The 18,525-nt window shown below is 37.9% G+C and overlaps 1 protein-coding gene across 2 annotated transcripts; it reads right to left on the reverse strand.

Annotated features, from left to right (window-relative positions):
* Window positions 1-464: 464 nt before the first annotated feature.
* On the reverse strand, window positions 465-14,901 carry RB195_000047 (uncharacterized protein; the record flags this gene model as incomplete). 2 transcript variants are annotated; one of them, XM_064196176.1, is made up of 9 exons in its annotated part: window positions 465-602; window positions 663-722; window positions 798-848; window positions 7,708-7,814; window positions 10,080-10,167; window positions 10,221-10,331; window positions 11,161-11,266; window positions 14,592-14,724; window positions 14,793-14,901. In XM_064196176.1, the coding sequence occupies 9 exons, from the start codon at window positions 14,899-14,901 to the stop codon at window positions 465-467; spliced, it is 903 nt and encodes a 300-aa protein (XP_064052057.1). The 2 variants fall into 2 exon arrangements, with proteins under 2 accessions (XP_064052057.1, XP_064052058.1); XM_064196177.1 differs by having other exon boundaries at window positions 14,793-14,874.
* Window positions 14,902-18,525: the final 3,624 nt, after the last annotated feature.

Raw genomic sequence — 18,525 nt, forward strand, 5'->3', positions numbered from 1 at the left:
AAACCTCAAACGTATAATCGAATCCAGAAGAATTGACCACCATCGAAAATTTCATAGTTATTTTTAGATTTTCCTTGTTGTGTTTTTGCTCAATATTATTATTCCAATTTCATTATCCTGATGGATCTTCTAGTTACAACACGATAACATGCAAAATAGTCTTGAATAGCTCAACCCGTGGAAAAAAGTTGTGTATGGAGATTCTAATAAAAATATGAAGGGTTTTGAAGTGAAAAGTTTGCTGACAACAACCACAATTCATTTTTTGCAAATATATAATAGATAGGATTGATACGTTGGATGCATAGTAATGTGTTTTCTAACTGTCCACGCTGCGTGCTGTTCAGATGTGCTTCGCTTTCCCAAACAATTAAATGAAATAAAGAATGTCTCTTATTGTTTTGTAAATGGCTAGGATGGATTAAGATCATTAGACCACGATATGGAAACATTTTATGCAAATATCAATGATCTTTGAGGCATTTGCTTTGACTGATCACTAATTCATTGCTTTGTCCTCGAGATCTCAGGATTTTACCGATTTCGACAGCATTCTTCCGGATATCCGAGATGAGCACAAAATCGTAAAGTTCACATTCTAGCTGCAATATTTTTTCCCAGTATTTGAACAAAATAGAAATTTTGAGATGAGATGAGATTACTTTGCCTTTGGAGATAGGTATTTCACTTTTGAATGATCCAATGTCCGTTATTATTCCGATCTGCAAATTGTGAAAATAATCGGCTATATTATAAAATAGTACTGTAGTCCGACTTTAATATAATCATTTACTTACCAAATATTTGATTCCGCTAATGTGGCAGTACACAGGACTTCCAGAGTCTCCCTGTGAGTATTGAGTTAGAAAATGATGGGATATAAACAACTTCTGTGCTGACTTGTATGGAATGTTAAATAATAGTAACAATCTAAAGTGATAGAAAAAATAACCTATTATATATTATTATTATTTTTCACTGATTATTATTATTCAATCGCACTTAAAAAAAATTCTTGGACTTCTTCCTTGGACTGATCTTTTTTTTTGGCGGAAAGTTGGCGGGAAAAGTAGTAGCATTGGAACTGAAGGGCCATTTGTGAAGGATTACAGAAGCTTTTGATTGCAATCAATATTTTTATCGGCTCGAAGTGTGTATTTTTCATCATTGGTAAGGTTCATAAGCCTACATAGATTATTGATAAACGTCCTGGATTAAAAAGTGTATTCGGGCTGATGTAGAAAGGATTTTCTAAGTTCTTTCAGTGCCTTCTCTCGTAGCCTACAATGACGTGTACTTTCGAGAAAGAAATACAGATTTGATTCTTTTGAGGCATTCGTTGAAGAATTTTTTGAGCAATATCCGAATGGTGCAAAATTTCAGAATTCAAATTCTTTGTATCTTAAATATCCACGAAGTCTGACATACACATCAAACATGTTTTTATCTGGAACCCTCGGATGTGTATATCAGAATTTTCGGAAGAATGTTTTAGTGCAAAATTTTGCATATACACGAAAATTGAGTAAAAAAAAGTTTCCTTTTTCAAAGAAAGGGAGGCATGCATGACACTTCTTCATACTGTCATACATTGCGAAGTTCTGAATGACGTGTTTAAATCAACTTCAAGTGTTTTTTTACAACTTTGTTTGAATAAGTGGTTTTTTTCTTAACAATTTTTTTTAGAATAAAAGTGACAAGGAATTTCACTGAAGTTTGTGTGCAGAGCTTTGATCACAGTACCTTTCAGAAATTTTTCGTTGGTAGAAATCTTGAGTGAGAGTGTGAAAACGACAAAGGATAGAATGTAGGACGTTAATAAATCCAAAAATCCATAAATCGTTAATAAATCGGGATGCGCCAACAACATGTTCGACTTTAATTCAGAATAGTGTTATATGAGGTTTACGAATGCGTGTCTAGCCTATAAAATGTCATGCGGAGGACGGGCGATGTTTCAAGTCAGGGGTTTTGTCCTCTCCGATGGGTCTGCTCCAATTCATTGACGCCCCATGGATGAATGGCTTGATTGACCTGGGATATTAGCGGATATTACGTCTGGTCATCCAAAGTAAAGTTAACCCTTTGCACTCCATTCTAGTCAGGCACCATGGAACACCAGCATCTCCAGCACTTTTTTGTTACAAAATCGATCCTAATCACAGGTCACATAATTTATACACTAATAATGTCACATAAAGCAGAAAATACAGTTATTGCAACACTATTTATTTGTTGTAAACACCATTACAAGCTAATTTAGTCTATAAGATAGAAACAAGATATATTTTTTATGTTTTGAAATTTCTCAAAGTATGATACTTTTGGAAGCCAACACCCATACATGCATTTGAGGCTTCCCAGGACAAGTATCACAAAACTCATTAGTCTCGCACTGTTTTCCCTTTTCTTGTCTGTTTGAACATACGACACAGTTTCTTTTCTTTCTTTTCCGTAAGACGTAAAGTACAGATGTTTCTTTATCTTAATATTTTTATTTTATTCATTTTAATTTTTTCTGAAGTGCTGAAATAAGTCAAACAAGCGTGTCGCGCTAAAGCGACATCAGATTTAACGTATATATTATCAGTGCTGCCAGTACGGCGACAACGGAGTGGAAAGAGTCAATGTGAGTTGGCGTAGGCCTAGAGGTCTCTAACAATTCCTAAGATAGATTTTGCTTCAATTTCTGTAGTAGCCTTTTTTGTCATGATCAAAGTGACTAAGTTTTTGATCAGTGTGACAAGAGAATCCCAAAAACCGCATGTGAGAAGAAAAAAAAAGACGAGATGCAAGATTGAATTTTTCCAAGAAACTGTTCCAGAACCAGCGTTTTCGGACACTATACTGTACAAAAATGCATAACAGCCGAAAAGCTTTGCTAAGGGAGTATTTAATTTGCACGTACTTTTTTTTTACAATTTTACATTTTTTAATTTTTCTACATTTGTGTTCAGAAAAAACTGTCCCAAAAATACCTTCAAATTAATAAGAAATTAACGGAACGCATAAAAAATGTTCCAAGTCCTGAAATCATGATGTCGTTAAAGAACTTATCATATTTCACAAATTAAAAGATGTACTCAGGTGAAAAGATCACCTTTACAAGCCATATTAATTTCGGATACCATAACATTCCAGTAACATTGCAAAGTGGAAATTTTTTGATTAAAAAAAAACAAAAAAAAAAAACAGAAAGATCACAGAAGGATCAAAATGATCTGACCAACGGTGCTTCTGCATAAGTGGTTAGGACTCTGTTTCAGTTCATTTCCGCTGTTTGAGTGGAACTAACGAGGGTTCTGCGAGCAGGACGGCTTACGCAATTGCACAACAAATCACCGTATTTAGTTTATTAGTGGTATTCACCCTACTGTAGTCTCACTTTTTCATCTCACCACAGAACCGCAAATATAATTAGTATGGAATTAGAACACGCCACTTTACTTTACACTTACTTTGAAGCACGTGAGAAAAAAGCGCCCCTATGGAAGTGGATGTTTCCGAAGTTTGCGTGCATTGAGGGAGCACGGAGTAGCGGTTTCCTCTTCCAACCCGATGAGCAAATGATAGCCGTAACGGATGTGGAACTAATGATACCCAGGATAATCTGCTTAAGACCTCTTGAAAAGGCGCGGAAAGTCCTTAAGAACATTTTTTGGTGGGGGAATTTCTCGGCGAATATCCCTGCGTTGAAATAAGTTTGCAGAAAAAAATGGGAGATTTTCAAGGATTACTGTGTACAAGGATGCAGTAGCAATTAACGCTGAAAAAGACCTTAGATAATGGATATTCAAACAATGTTTTTATTTTCCAGAAGATTTAAATGCTCAGCTTCTAAAATCCTCATGTCCTACTCTAAGGTCCATTATAATGATACAAAATTAATAACTACTAAAGAGGTAATAAATAGAAAATATGAGTTAAACGGCTGTTGAAGTCAAAAACATCGTTTCAAAAGTCGTAATCACTCTTTTCAGCGTTTCCTGTTTTGTGTGCGCGATATGATTGAAGTGCGAGAACAGAGAAGAAACTGCCCCAGCGGGGTTTGCCTTCACGGATGACGTTGACTAAAGCCTTTTCTTAGTTTGTCACTGAGAAAAACATGGCCGAAAAGAGGGACTAAAAACACATAAATTTTTGTTCTTTGCATTCGTTAAGTCGCTTTTTTTTCTCCTGAAGATGCTGTCAATAACATTTCATGCATTCAAGAAAAGAATGCTAGCATGAAAGTACGGAGTAAATATCGCTTCAAAGGCTGTTGTTGTGTTTTATGGATGATGCTGTGTTTTGATTATGTTTACATTCAATCTGCTGGAACGAAAAGAGTAGAAAAAAAGGGATGAGACGCAGGTAAACATTTTCGCATTTGAGTTATTTACTAAAGATAATATCGGCTGCGGACATTTGAGCAGCATTCAGTACCCTGACGACCCCAGTCCACTCACAGGAGCCAGTGTTCATAATAGAATACGAGAATACGCGAGTACACTGAAAAAGGCATAGTAAGGTCAAAACAACATGAAACTCGGCTCAGTTCTATAAGCGGCTGCGCTCTGAGTGGAGTGGCAAAGGAACCGATTTGAATCAACCTGAGATTCTCCACGAACTGCAGCGAAAGCTGGTGCCAGTAAGGGTCCCACTTCGATCACTTCGAGCGCAGCCGCTTACCCAATTGCACCATAATGTTGTGTATTCTGATGGCAGCTAAGCAACATGATGTCGCACGTGCCTGTTTAGGGTCTGCGTTTATAACTCCGTCTATAATTGTGTCTATAATTCGCTGGTGATGGTGACCACCATAACGATTTCGTTTTTAGCAAACATTTTCGTGACGACTGTAACGATTGATTTATCAGCGATCAATATCAACCGCGGGTCAAATCGCCAATTTGACTCGTACTTTTGTTTCGCCTTCGACAACGGAGAATAGTGGCAACCCCAATAGCCACCTTGAACGATTTGAACTGTCTTTGGAATAACGTGAGAATTCAGTAAGCGCTTTTTAAGAGTTTCAAAGTTCCTGCAATGGTTTTTACACAACACAGCATAGCATAAGCAATTCTATTACATTCTTTGAGAGCTCGAATCTTTTTCCGATGCAACGAGTAGATTTTCATGCTTAGAATATGTACTATCTATGTATTCGATGCTACAAAAAAAACCTGATAGATGCCCTTTTTGAGAGAAATTAATTTGAAGACACATGTAGCAATTTTTCACGTTTGATGAAACGATGACAAGTGCAGCGTTTCATATTTTCTTCTTGAGTAAGGCATGGATATCCAAGAATCAACTACAGCCCAAAGAACAGCTAACGTGCTTCTTATTTCAGAATTCTTGTTGAAAATAGAGGGTTTGCCTGACAAATGATGTGCACAGTGGCCGTAAGCGTAGGCGTCATTCTGGACAGATCTTTATCAGAAGAAATGGATCTGAGTACCTAATGCGATGCGGTTCTGCAAAACTATCGCCTGCAAGAGTGATCAAAAAATGATTTTATAGGTCTGAACATTTCATCTTTTAAAGGACGAGCGGGATTAATATAAAGCTGCTACCGTATACCGGGAAAAGACAGATGATTGAGCTTACTTTTGAGAATCTATGATGTGGAAAGCTACGCTATGTCACGAAGAAGTGTGACCTGAGAAGACCAGCACGAAATCAGTTTTGAAGATGTGAAATGGAGCTTTGATGTGTTCGAGGATCTTGATTTCGATCAATAGAGCAAGAAAGGTCTTTGCCTAATAATTTTTGCAAGATGTGTGAGGATGAGTGTGCAGATGAAACCTAAAGACTTGCCTCAATATAGAAAATGAAAATTTTATTTTTATGAAATGAAATTAGAATGAGTAGGCAAAAGTTCAGAGTCTAGACTATGTTAAGTGTCTAGGTGCTGTTGTGTCGCACTAACGTAGAGTTTACAGAACAGAAGCTCTCTGGTGAAGCTTGACTTCCTGCATATTTTTTTTCTAAGTTTCCAGCTCAAAAATAAGCAAAAAAGGGGTTTTCAACTTGCTTTTTTGTTTTGTTTTTTCAACTCCTTCAACTTGTTTCTTCAACCACAACATATTTTCAGATTCACTTTTCAACTTTTCAATTTTAACTTTCTCAACTTTTTCAACATGATTCGGTCCATTTGTCGATACATACGGGTTCTCACCTACAGACGTGATAGATCCTTTACCTTTTCGCCAGGCTCTATTCAAGCTGTTTTTATAAAGTTCTGCTCAGCAGCTGAAAAACAATCAGCCAAGTCAAAAATGGACATGGCTTTGGTGAAAAAGCTGGTACGTTCTATTGAAAATACATAAACCCATACTAAGTTACCAAAAAAACCCATGAGACACTAGAAAATTTATTATCTTAGCGGCTAAATGTTCTCTCGTGGAGGATCTGTGATCGCACGTCTGAGAGCAAAACTCTATAGTATGGGCGGAAAACCTTGTAGAAATGAAATTCATAGAAGGTGGTTTTATTTGTATCTTCATCACAACACCGTAGGCTTAGGTGAATCAAAATCCGAACGTTGAACTTTAAAAAGTTTCAGTGATGATTCAATCTGCCACGGCGCTATTACCAGGGTATATCTCGCAAAAGTTTTGCTCTCGGGAGGTTATTTGTTTCTCATACAGATCGTAGACCACAACGGGCCGTCATCGTTTGAGCAATGGACGCGCAACGAGTTGCTGAAATGAAAAATGCGTTGGTCGGAGAATATGCGGTTAAGAATGAATAGCGATAGAGCAGTAATGCCGTCGAGGGATTAGAGAGTACATTCTTTTACTTTGAAGTTGTCCTCAAAGTTCTTTTACTGCGGCTGTTTTGGTAAAAAAAAAGAATCCAAATTGTCTGCATATGCAGTGTTAGGACTTTAAAATGGAAATTTCAGAATATGCTAAAGAAAGATGTCGCAAATTTAAGCAAATCAGATAAAATCCCCAGCTTATCTTACATTTCATGGATTTGCAGCGAACGTTTCGAGGGTTTAACGCAGTCGGCAAGAAATCGGCTGCTCTTTCGAAGCTTTGAGGTCGCTCTTGTGCCAACCAAGTCTTTTTTCCTTCTGGAGTTGAAAACTTGACGCCAGATTTGCCTGTTAGGATAAAAAGACCTACTTTACAAAATAGTAATTTAGTGATTACGAGTCTTTTTAAAGGGATCACCCCACGAATCTGAGGTGGTACGGATTTGAGATGGAGTATTCGTATATGGAATAGTAGATTATGGAGAGGGGGTGATTGCTTCCATTTCTTTCTAATTGCCGTAAAAAACAGCCTGGAGGATGCCGCGCACAAGGCTGGCGCGCTCCAATCGAATTCGTTGAGAAAATAGCGCGCCGGTACGTTCGAAGCCGTATCTTCCGGGCCATTTTTTATGGCAATTAGGAAGAAATGGACGGAATCACTCCATAATTTACGATCCCGTATACGAATGCTCCACCTGAAATCCGTACCACCTTAGATTCGTGGGGTGATGCCTTTAAGGCTGCACACGCGTAAATCTCAAACGACTTTTAAATGAAGTCGAGCCTGTAGGCGCATCCACATAGACAAAGCATAAGCATCGCATGCTTGGTTCTTTATTCTTCTACAAGGTATACTTTAGACATTCTTATTATCTTCCGGCTGCAACATAAACTCGACTTTATATATAGTCGCAACTTTCAAATGATAATACTTCACGGAAATTTTTTTCAAAGATCACCTGACATGCTCTAATGTTATCTTCCACTGGATAGCCAATCAATCCATTTAGTTCATCCTGCACAAGTTGAAGATTGATACGCTGAGGAGTAGTAGCAAACGTTCCGTCTACAAAAGAATTGTAACTAAACTTACATTCCTAATTTTAGAACTTGCTGTATGGAATTGAAGTTGTTTGTATTACTTTTACTTTTATCCATACCAATCAGCACTGCCATTTGAAGCTTTGCTTTCACTACAGCCAATATGACATCCTATATGGATCAAAGAGCCACCTTAGGGCATTCTACTAAGACGGTGGTGAATCTTAGTAGTACTTCACTTTTACTCTAGGTTTCCTATTTCAGGAAGTTGGAATGGGTGAAAAGTTTCAAACTTCTTCGCAGCATGGGAGACCCGGTCAGGGACGTATCTCCACCGTTTACATCCATCTCAGTACCCTGCACACCCTGGACTTTGCGGTCTCAAACTTCGGACGGTGAGGCGAACGGTAAAAGTCGATCAGATATCAGATTGCTCAAAACATCTTTGGATTTTGAACTAAGGCAACACTTGCGTGGAGACTGTATCAAACTTTCCTTTTACAAGGCGAGAACAGTATTCGCGGACGCTGACATGCATGTTCTTCTCTAACAGGAGGAGCGAAGTGCGACGGATGAATGAGGGTACTCTCGTCATTCGCGGAGAAAAGGTTACATCACAATATATAGAGGTGCTGATTTTCTTGTGCATACAGCTGTCGTCCATCTCGTCTCTTGGAATCTTGTCACCTGGTTAGAACATCCTTTGCCTTCCCCTCTGTGCCAAAAAACCATAGATATCATCAATTGTTTATCGAGAAGTTCTTCTACAAATTCGTTGTCGGAGACATGAACGCGAAACTAGGAAGAGTTACAGAAGAGGAATATAGGATCGCAAGATTTGGAATAGGAGACCGGACTGGAAACGGCAATCGTTTTGCCTCTCGAGGAGGTACCCTCGCTAGAACCATTCGCCGCTGCAGTTTGCGATGGTCTTATGTACATCCATTTCAACCATATGCCTGCCGCAGTGCTGCGTGCGCAGTTGCTCCTGTATCTGCACCGAGTTTTACGCCGTTTTGATCGGACTATAGACTGCCTTTGAAACCGTCAGGGAAGACACCAACTGACGGGGCGCCGCGCTCACGTGTCCGACTCAACAGTTATTCCAGTCGTCTTTACGCGGCGAAAATGTGAGCGGACACGTCTGGCAGCCAAGTGTAGGAGGTTGTTTACTATTCACGGACCTGCCTTCTGAAGTCCAACCGGCGCATACAATACCTAGCTGGTCTTCACAGCTCCCACTTGGAGAAATCTTCCGTTTTCACGATCAGCTAAACATATATCGAAGACAATGCATGGATGGGGCTGTCACATTACGAGTAGCATCCACGATAAATGAACTGGGTGAAAGTGGATTCCAGCGCGCGCAGGTTTAGTAAAAATAGGCCACCTAAGTAAATGATGTTTTTAACATTCGTCCGTAAGTATATGGAGATTTAAAGTCGTTACATAGGGCTCTACCGAGCGAACATTTCAGTTATAAATCATAACGCAAGGAAGAGACGCTAGTATGACCGACGTCTTGTGGAAGTTAGCACCTTCGAGAATTTTCGACTTCCCGTCCTTCGGGCTTGGCGTGAACTTTGATATTCATATACCCTTCTTAAAGTTTAGTACTTATGGGTGTAGCAATCTCATCGTTGTTCAGTCCAACTGCTCGAATGTTTTTGATTTGGCTTTTTATAGTTTGTATATAGTCTGTAAGATATTAGTTACACTTTTTTTTCGAGAACACAGAAATCATCTTAAAGGGAATATATGAGAAGAAGAGCGGAAAGATCTGTATTTTACATGGATATTAAATTTGAAGTTAATGTACCTCTTTGTTTCAATTGGAAAAGGATCACTCCTTAAAAAAATTGCACAGTCAAATCAAAAATGATGTCAGTAGAGTCACTGAATTCGCTGCTACACGAACCAGCACCCTTCAGTTATCAAAAAATGTGTTAATGAGCTCATAAAGTGAACTTATTCTTTTTTTACGCACTATAGATGGTGTCTCTAAAAGACCGATGGATAGTCGTTAGTTATAACGACACGGAGAAAGTGTCTGAGACTGATATCTATGTAAAAGAGCGGGAAAAGTTGTGTTGCGCTGAGGTTTTGAACAATATTAACGTCTTAGACCTGGCTAAGTTGTTTCCGATAGTCCATAATGAATTTTTAAGATCTGCCAACTGAAAATTCGCTGGGATATGGAAGCGAAATGGAAAGATTTTAAAAAAGAAAAAGCAGCGGCCGAGTGATTCGACAAATTCACTTATTCACTCAGAAGACAACAAAGACGCACTTTTTGTGATTCCCCATCCAGTAGCGAAGCAGTTAGCGTCGTATATTTCTTTGTCGGAGATGGGATTGCTCCAAGTGATGTATCTTCCCTGAAAAAGAAGTCTCTTTCAACTGAAAATGAAATAAGTTGTGACTGTCTGGCCTTTTTCGCAACTTGAAACGGCAAACGTGCCACTTCTGGACCATACTTTGCTTCGCACTTAAACGGATGTGAAAGGTAGACGATCGCCATGTCTGGATCTCCTCTAGAAAGCTGAACGACGGAAAGTTGTTGTTTGTTCATGACTAGATTTACTTTGAAGTTAGTTTTTTTTTTCTTTTTCATTGTGATGGTAATGGCAGATGTTACGCAGCAGTTAATAAAGAAAAAAGAAAAACAACTACTTCAAATGTTGGATAAAAAAACCTTTAAAGTAGTCCAAGTCACTAATATCAGTGAGATTTTCGAGGAAAAGACCCGGCTGGAAATCGTTATTCAATACAACAAAGATAAGAAAATTTTTTCCTGAAAGCTAACATAACTATTCCTGCCATAACTAGCGTACGAGTGCTGAGGACGAAGACCAGTTATTTAAGAAGAAGAATTAGAAGAAGATTTAAGAGAAAAAGAGAAAATCCCAATATAACTAATATAAAACGCAATGAATAGAGCATGAGCAGTTATTTTAATATGGTTTTAATTTGTTCTGCTCTCCCATATGAAAATCGCAATCGCGGGAATCGCAAATCAATCGAATTCTGATTCTGAGATTCTGAGCTAGAGTAAAACGCGTAGGTGCATTTTAATATGGATTGATCAACCCCGTACACTTTGTCCTCTTTTCTTTTTGTATTATATCTCCTCATAATTGAAATACTGCTGCCATTGTGTCATTCAAAGTTCATTGAGTTTCAATTTGAGAGACTTTTGATACGTATACTGATGTTATTCATTTGTTCTCACTGATGGAAAGTCGTTTCAAGAACGGATTTATTGGACTCGACTAAGTGAAAAATTGATAACTCAAAGATTTAAGTCCGAACAATGCCAGTGAGTATTATGAAATTATTTTGTATGCAGTACATAAAAGTGGAATGGTTACCTCTGAGAAGTCCGAATGAATGTTTACGGCTTTGGAAAATTGTATTGATACTTTCTTCGGAGCTTTAGGGTGGTAGCTGCTCAACGTTAAAGTAACCAGCGCAGAGCTGAAATGTGAGGAGCTTACGTGCCGTAAAAAATCTTAGCTAATTTTAGAATTGACTAAAAAAAAGGAAGAAAAGAAAGTATATTTATGTGCCAGAGATTCAAATAAATTTTTAAAGACATTAAGATCCCTCCCTAGGGCACAGAACTTCTGACTTGCTGACAAACTTGTTGGTGAAAGTTCGTTCGACAGTGTTATCCGAATGAAGTGGTTGTGACAATCCATATGAATCAAATGAATATAACCATGTCTTTTGTGGAACATATGACTGTATTTAGGGTTCTGGCTTACGGATCTTTCTAAAAAAGATTCTAAAAATCCTCCAAGAGAACTCACAAAGTTTAGAAGATGCAGATTTAAAGGCCGCATACCATGAGTCCGATGTGGTGAGGGGATCAGTGGGAAAAGCTAAATATGGGATGGTAGATTCCGGGATCCGGTGCGTTTCCGCTCATTTCTCCCTAGTCGACGGCGTGGAAAACCCCATTTTTTTTTTACAACGATTCCAGTCGCTAAGAGCCACCCTTGCGCACGCGCCGCATCTGTGTGCGAGCGGTCGCAAATCCACTATGTTTTCTGACCAGCCTATTCAAGTAAAACCAAAGAATAGGGAGAGTTGGCTGGAGCGTGTGCATGGAGGAGCGTTCTAACGTACCACTAAGGAACTAAAGTAGTTTTCACGCTGTTTTTCACCAGGATTAAGGAAATGTGAGCGGAGCCATATCGAAACCGGCTCTGATACTTTTTTTTATCAAGTAGCAGTGGTTTGTACAGTGTCTTTTTTCTTCATTTATAACACACATGCCATTCTCTAGCACAGCGACTATTTCTTTCGCTAAGTAACCATTTTTGAGAGCTTTCGCGAATTAATTCGGCGGAAATGTGCGTATAACTTTGCTTTTTCTCATGTAACACAGATAGAATTCATAGTCGTCTCCTTGGACGCAAAATAGCATCATTAAGGTGATCTCTCATAATACATATGTACTTTTTTTGGTAATAGAAGCCCTTAGTAAAAGACTGAAAATAATGCCAATAAAAACTCTTCTTGGTTGCCTTGCAACCGAAAGGATCTCGTTCATACGAAAGTGCAGGTTCATTGTCAGAAGGACTTATAATTTGTTAGCGGGATTAGTATCCGAGATGTTTCATCAAAAATGTTCACGAGGATGAATGAACAAAGCTGTACGTATAAGACAAAATCGAAATGTCATGGCTCAAGTGCAAGGCGGAAGCGAAAACGTTGCGGAATGAGAGGGATGAGCAAATTTTCTAGTAGATGAAAAATAACATTTTGAAAATAGAGGTTGCATATGGGTTGTATAGGTCAACATAAATCAGCACAAATGGAGGTGAGGGGAAGATGAGGAGTGAAGATAGATTAAAGGCATCACCCAACGAATGTGAGGTGGTACGGATTTCAGGCGGAGTATTTGTATACGGCATAGTAGATTATGGAGAGGGAGGTGATTTCGTCCATTTCTTCCTAATTGCCGCAAAAAGCGGCCCGGAAGATGCGGCGCGTGCACAAGGCTGGCGCGCTCCAATCGAATTCGTTGAGAAAATAGCGCGCCGATAAGCTCGAAGCCGTATCTTCCGTGCCGTTTTTTATGGCAATCAGGAAGAAATGAACGGAATCACTCCATTATTTACGATCCCGTATACGAATGCTCCACCTGAAATCCGTACCACCTCAGATTCGTTGAGTGATGCCTTTAAAAGAACCATCCGCATTTTTTAAACGAACGATTATGAAGCAGTTTTGTGGTTAAATCTTCAGAACATCTGGGATTCTTTCTTCTTTAACGGAATTACTTAAATCGCTATCCAACAAAATTTGTTTGTTTGAAATCTTACTCTACCAAATTATTGAAGCTTGCAAGAATAGCGACTGACTGCATTGTGGGAAAATTTGAATTAAAGGACTATGTAAATGCTGAAATTATCGTAGTTTTCCACTAATAACCGTGGAGATTGCATCACAGAAGGAGAGAAGAACTGCTATATGCTAAAAAAAAAATCAAATTAGTTAGGATTGAGCATGAAAACATGAAGTTTCTGGGAAATAATAGTTTTATAGGCTCAACTTTTATAAACATAGCTAGTTTTAAGTGTACCTTTCAAATACTTCGTTCTTTCTTTTAAACACAAAAATGCAGTTAAAATACAACTTTGGGAGAGAATGTACATAATTATTTATACAAGAAACTCTGAGGAGATTTTGAACTCGTTGAAGAGAACTGTAGCTAAAAAATGAATGCTTTTTTTCCAAGTCATGTATCCGAAAATATCCCGGTTCACGCCTTATACTTCAGGCTTTTGGCTGGAGGTGCAACGGTAACCTGCACTCCAAATCCAGTGAATGATCAATTGATGAACTAACAAATTAATTGAATGCATAGTTAATTGACTCCTGATTTTAAGGTACTCCATAACAGCGGATTTGAAAAGGATAAACAAATTCCAGGCAAAAGAAAAAGAAACGGGAGGGATGAAAAGAAAAGAAAAACAGTGAAAGGGTGAGTTAGACAAAATTTCTGTATCAAACGATAACAATATGACAATATGATGTGACATCCAGGTTGTCGTTAAAAAAAAACCCATATCCTGGAGTAATTTCTCAAGATTTCTTGAGATCTTCACGATTAGGTTGATATTTATTAATAGTTTTTTTTTCCGAATTTGAATAGAATCCTCATTTCTTATTGTAGGACACTTGCATACGTTTTGAGATGTCTCATAGGAAAATTCGTACAGGGAGGATGTTTCACGTTGATTTTCAAGAAAATTAGGGGGAATTGAACGTGGAAAAGCTGTACTCGTTACCTACACTTCTACTCCTGTCTTCTTCCTTAGAAGATCCAAACGTCGTCAATTTTGTGGTATGCTGTCTTCAAATACTTCACATCACTTTATATCTACTAGTTTGTGTAGGTGCAAATGCGCGGAATTGGGCCACAAACTGTGCACTGAGAAGGCGAAGCAATTATGATTTGTTCCTTTAAAAAAAACTACCAATAAAATAATTGATGAAAACTGTAGTCGGTAATGGAAGAGCCATTGCGTTTTATCCCAAGCGACCTAAGAGAAAGTTTTCTAGCTATTTCTCCACAGGATAGCGCTCAGGTCTTAGAACACTGATACGAGTCGTGGATGGAGATGTACAAAAAAATGATGTGCTGTTTCTGCAGTTTCAAAGAAAAAAGCGTGTCATGGAGTTCATTTTAAGTTTTTCCATGGCTAAGATAGAAAAATACTCATAAATATTTTCGTGAAAAAAGCCTCGATAGGCGACATGGATCGACGTGAAGCTGATGGGAACTCACTGCACATTTCTGTCGTAGACACAGTGCGCTGCAGTGAGCAAAGCATTTTGAGATATCAGGACACCTCCACAAATTGCTTGTTCGTGGTCGAAGTGAGGAAAAGTGGACGTTAGCCTTACAAGGGAACGAGTCTCTAAAAAAGGTTCGAATCATAAGCATAGCTCAATCGATTTCAATTATTCTACTAATCTAATGTGGTACCGGATGGGCTCGCTGAGTGACCGTTGATCACTCCGAGTGCTGGTTCGGCAAGGAGCACAGTCGCAAGAATTGTCCTGAACATCTCTAGAAGTGATTCCGAATCGCTCATTTTTATATGAGTCAGATGATATGTTATGTTTCAACACTGTTAGACACTACATTGATGCTGACTGGAAATATAGCAAAAGAATAAGATGCACATAAAACAACAAAAAAAACGTAATTTCAGACAACTTGCGAGTTCACTGGGGTCGAGGTTTTCGTCTCGTTTTCGTCTCATTCCACAATTCCAGACAGAAGAAATCTATGGTTCGATATTCATGTCAGACGAAATCAGGAAAAGAGTGGTACATGACTTCTCTGTGGTGCCAAAGTTCCTCCAACTTTTGCTCTTCGATTCAATCGGGAAAGATTGATCGTTCTAGTTCTGTATTTCTGCACTGGTGGTCCTGTAAGAAACCTCAACTCAATCTTCACAGGAAGGGACTACGTGGCTGGTTAATCGTCTCCACTCAATCATCTATTTGTTTCGATGTCCCTGACTATCAAGCGTTTTGCAACTGGAAAACTTATGAATCATTCTTACGACCGTGAGCTGTGCGCTTGTAAACAAAACGGAAAACATATTCGTAAGCACAGCTAAGGGTGATTTGAAAGACGTGAATGATGAAAAAAATAAAAAAAAATATAATTTTTCAAACTAGAATATGGTTTTCTATGAACCTTTTTTGAGTCAGTGTGAGATTTCATCCTTGCGATCTGATCTTCTGTAGAAGAATTTAAAGTTTTTGGGTTTTTCTCGGACTAATCACGCTCTCTAATTATTAGTCAGATATAATTACCGCACAGTTTTACTACTATTTGCTTACCTTCCTCATAAAACCCATCGAATCAATTCGATGCAGTTTAATTAGGAAATAGAAACTGATTCGAATTGCTGCCTAACGGTTCAGCCTATTCAGCAGTTGTAGCGCAGTGGTAGGAGATTCTGCTTTGCTTGGACGACCGATGGTTCGAAATTGCCTACAAACAGCATATCAATAAAAGCACTAACTTGGAATATTCCATTCTATGGAAAAAAAAGTGATACAGTCGGGCTAACAATATTGTAGCATATAAGATCTTCTATAGAAGAACATGAAGTTTCTGGATTTTTCTCGAACTACTAGTTTATTTAAAAATACGAAATACGCACTTATGACGAATTGCGCAACAATGCTAACAAAGGTAAAGTGTTATACCGAAAATCAAATTTTTCATAGAAGATTTCAAAGATTTTGATTTGCTTTGAATGTTTTAGTTTAAATTTCTTTGAGGTTTCTAATGCCCATTTTACCATATTTCTATCAAATAATTTTAAATTAATTTTAATTCCTTCTTCCGAGTCTGTTAAAGTGAAGCTCTAGTGATATTTTACGGGTTTTTTTTTCATTTTCATGGTAACCCAACCTTCGTAAGACTTTGTGCTCAAAGGCAAGATGTTCAAATAAGACCTTTATCCTAATAATTTTACGTAGGATTTTTGGATAAGTTATTGGTGCGGAGAAACTAGGATATTTTGAGCTTGTTTGGTTTCTAAAATTCAAAATGAGCCAAAAAGGCGCTTAGATACACCTTTCAAGAGTCTATGGCGGTTCAACGACAAACGGAAATTTTCTGAAATGAAGCAGAATTTTTTCTTGTTATTGACCATCAGGAGTTTCTGTTTCTTCTTTGTGTTATCTATTTTCTACAGACGAGTAAGCCAGCGAAGAAACAAAAAATGTGACGAGAATGTTATCGAAATGGAGCACCCCTTCCATTATCTCCCTCTTTTTCATCATCCTATTTTATTTCTCATTTATTTTTTGACCATATGGTTAATCAGTTGATCTTGACCGCAAAATGGGTATTCTTCTAATTTTGATAAAGTACAATAGTATTTGTATAAATTTTTTCTCTCTTAAAAAAAAAAACTAATGAGGTTACGACAATGGGATCCCTGGGTGGACAGTTGTTAGGTAATGAGGTATGGGTTTGCAGATCGATCTGAGTTACGAAATATGACGGGCAAGCCGTCACTCATTGTTTTAATTAAAGCAGAATGAAACGGACGCGAAATTGCCGGCTGGTAGCGCTGTCCGCTGTGAATCATACGCATTTATGACGGCTCTGCGCAACGTCCGGATAATGAAAGCAGCATAGAAAACAACCGGGTATGAACGTTTGAAAGACAAATAGAAAAAGAGAGGAGCAACAAATTAAAATGAAGAAATAAACACCACGCTACTAATGAATGGTTTATTTCTTTTCCACTTCTTTCTCAGCAAATTTGAGCTATTTATGTGTGACGTTAATTGCTTAAACGATAAAACGTTCAACCTTTTTATACAGGATTTCCTCCTCCTCCTCCCCACACACACACACACTTCTTGGCCTCAAAGTAGAAAGACACTACATTTGAATAAAAGAAGATTCAAAGAATAATTAATCTTCTATTTTTTAAATAACGTTTTAGATTCTTTTCAGCTAAAAAAGGTCTAGCACGTGGAGAAAGTAAGTGATCGGAAATGTTCAGATCTCCTTGAAAACATGAACATACATTTTTATTATTTTACTTTATTACTTATGTTTTATTATCATTTTTATTTATATGCATGGAAATTATACTTTGGAAGCATGGAGGAGTTTGATTATTCGGTTTTTCTCTTTCCTCACCGCTGTTTTCGCTCCACAGAATAAAGGAAAAGGAAGGAAATCGATGGATTCTTACATGTGGAAATTGTTGCTATGTTATGCCTACTTTCTACCAATTTTTAAGCGCAGACTTGGCACTACAATCTGCCCTGATACGCCCAGAAAAAAATTTACGATAGACGAAAGAAACCAGACAAATCGAACTTTTACAATAACCTCCTGTAAGTGAAATGACATAAATGTTTTTTTTTTTTGACCCTGTGCCTTTTCTACAGAACGCTAGAAAAAGGATTTAGCACTCGAGTCCATACTGTACAATTCGTGATGTCAGTGGGAATTTTTTCTAACAGTTTCTGACAAGCAAACATTGACTCATACTGTAATCTACAAACTTTCCCACTGATTACAGTACATTATTATTTCCTTACTGGTTATATTAGTATTGTTATTATTAGAATTGCACTTTTTTAATGAATTACCTGTCATGACTGCCTAGAAGATTTCTAAAAGTTATAAAATATTAAGAAATTGATGTTTTCCAAAATATATAGTAAATAATAAAGAACTCGGTATAACTCCAGGACTGAAGACACGGTAATTCTTCAGAGAAAAGCAAAAAAAGAAATTCTCATCAGCGTTTTTTTTGTTTCTTCTTTCTTTATTTTGATATTATGGACATCGAATCAATTCGTGAGGACTAGATCTATTCATTTAGCTTACTTTACTTTGGACTTTCAAAAAATTCTAAAAAAAACAGTTATTTAACAAATTAACAACGGCTGCAAATAAGGGGACCAGTACATCCACATCTGTACGAGACCTCCCTCCTGTATTTGAGGGCTACTTTGAACATCCTCCGCGTGCTTTAGAAATACGTTTGCCCTCAGCTTCTAGTGGGCAAAGCTCTCGTAAAGCACTTCTCTAGTAACTCTATGTCAAAAAAATAACTTCTTTTTGGGACTTCTGGCCATTCACGAAAAAAAAATAGCCGTCTTCTTTGTGTGCGCAATTGGCTTGGCTGCGCATGAATGGCATAAGGCTGTTTTCGTGCTATTCA

This window comes from Necator americanus, chromosome IV (assembly GCF_031761385.1).
Source record: "Necator americanus strain Aroian chromosome IV, whole genome shotgun sequence".
Taxonomy (NCBI): Eukaryota; Metazoa; Nematoda; class Chromadorea; order Rhabditida; family Ancylostomatidae; genus Necator; species Necator americanus.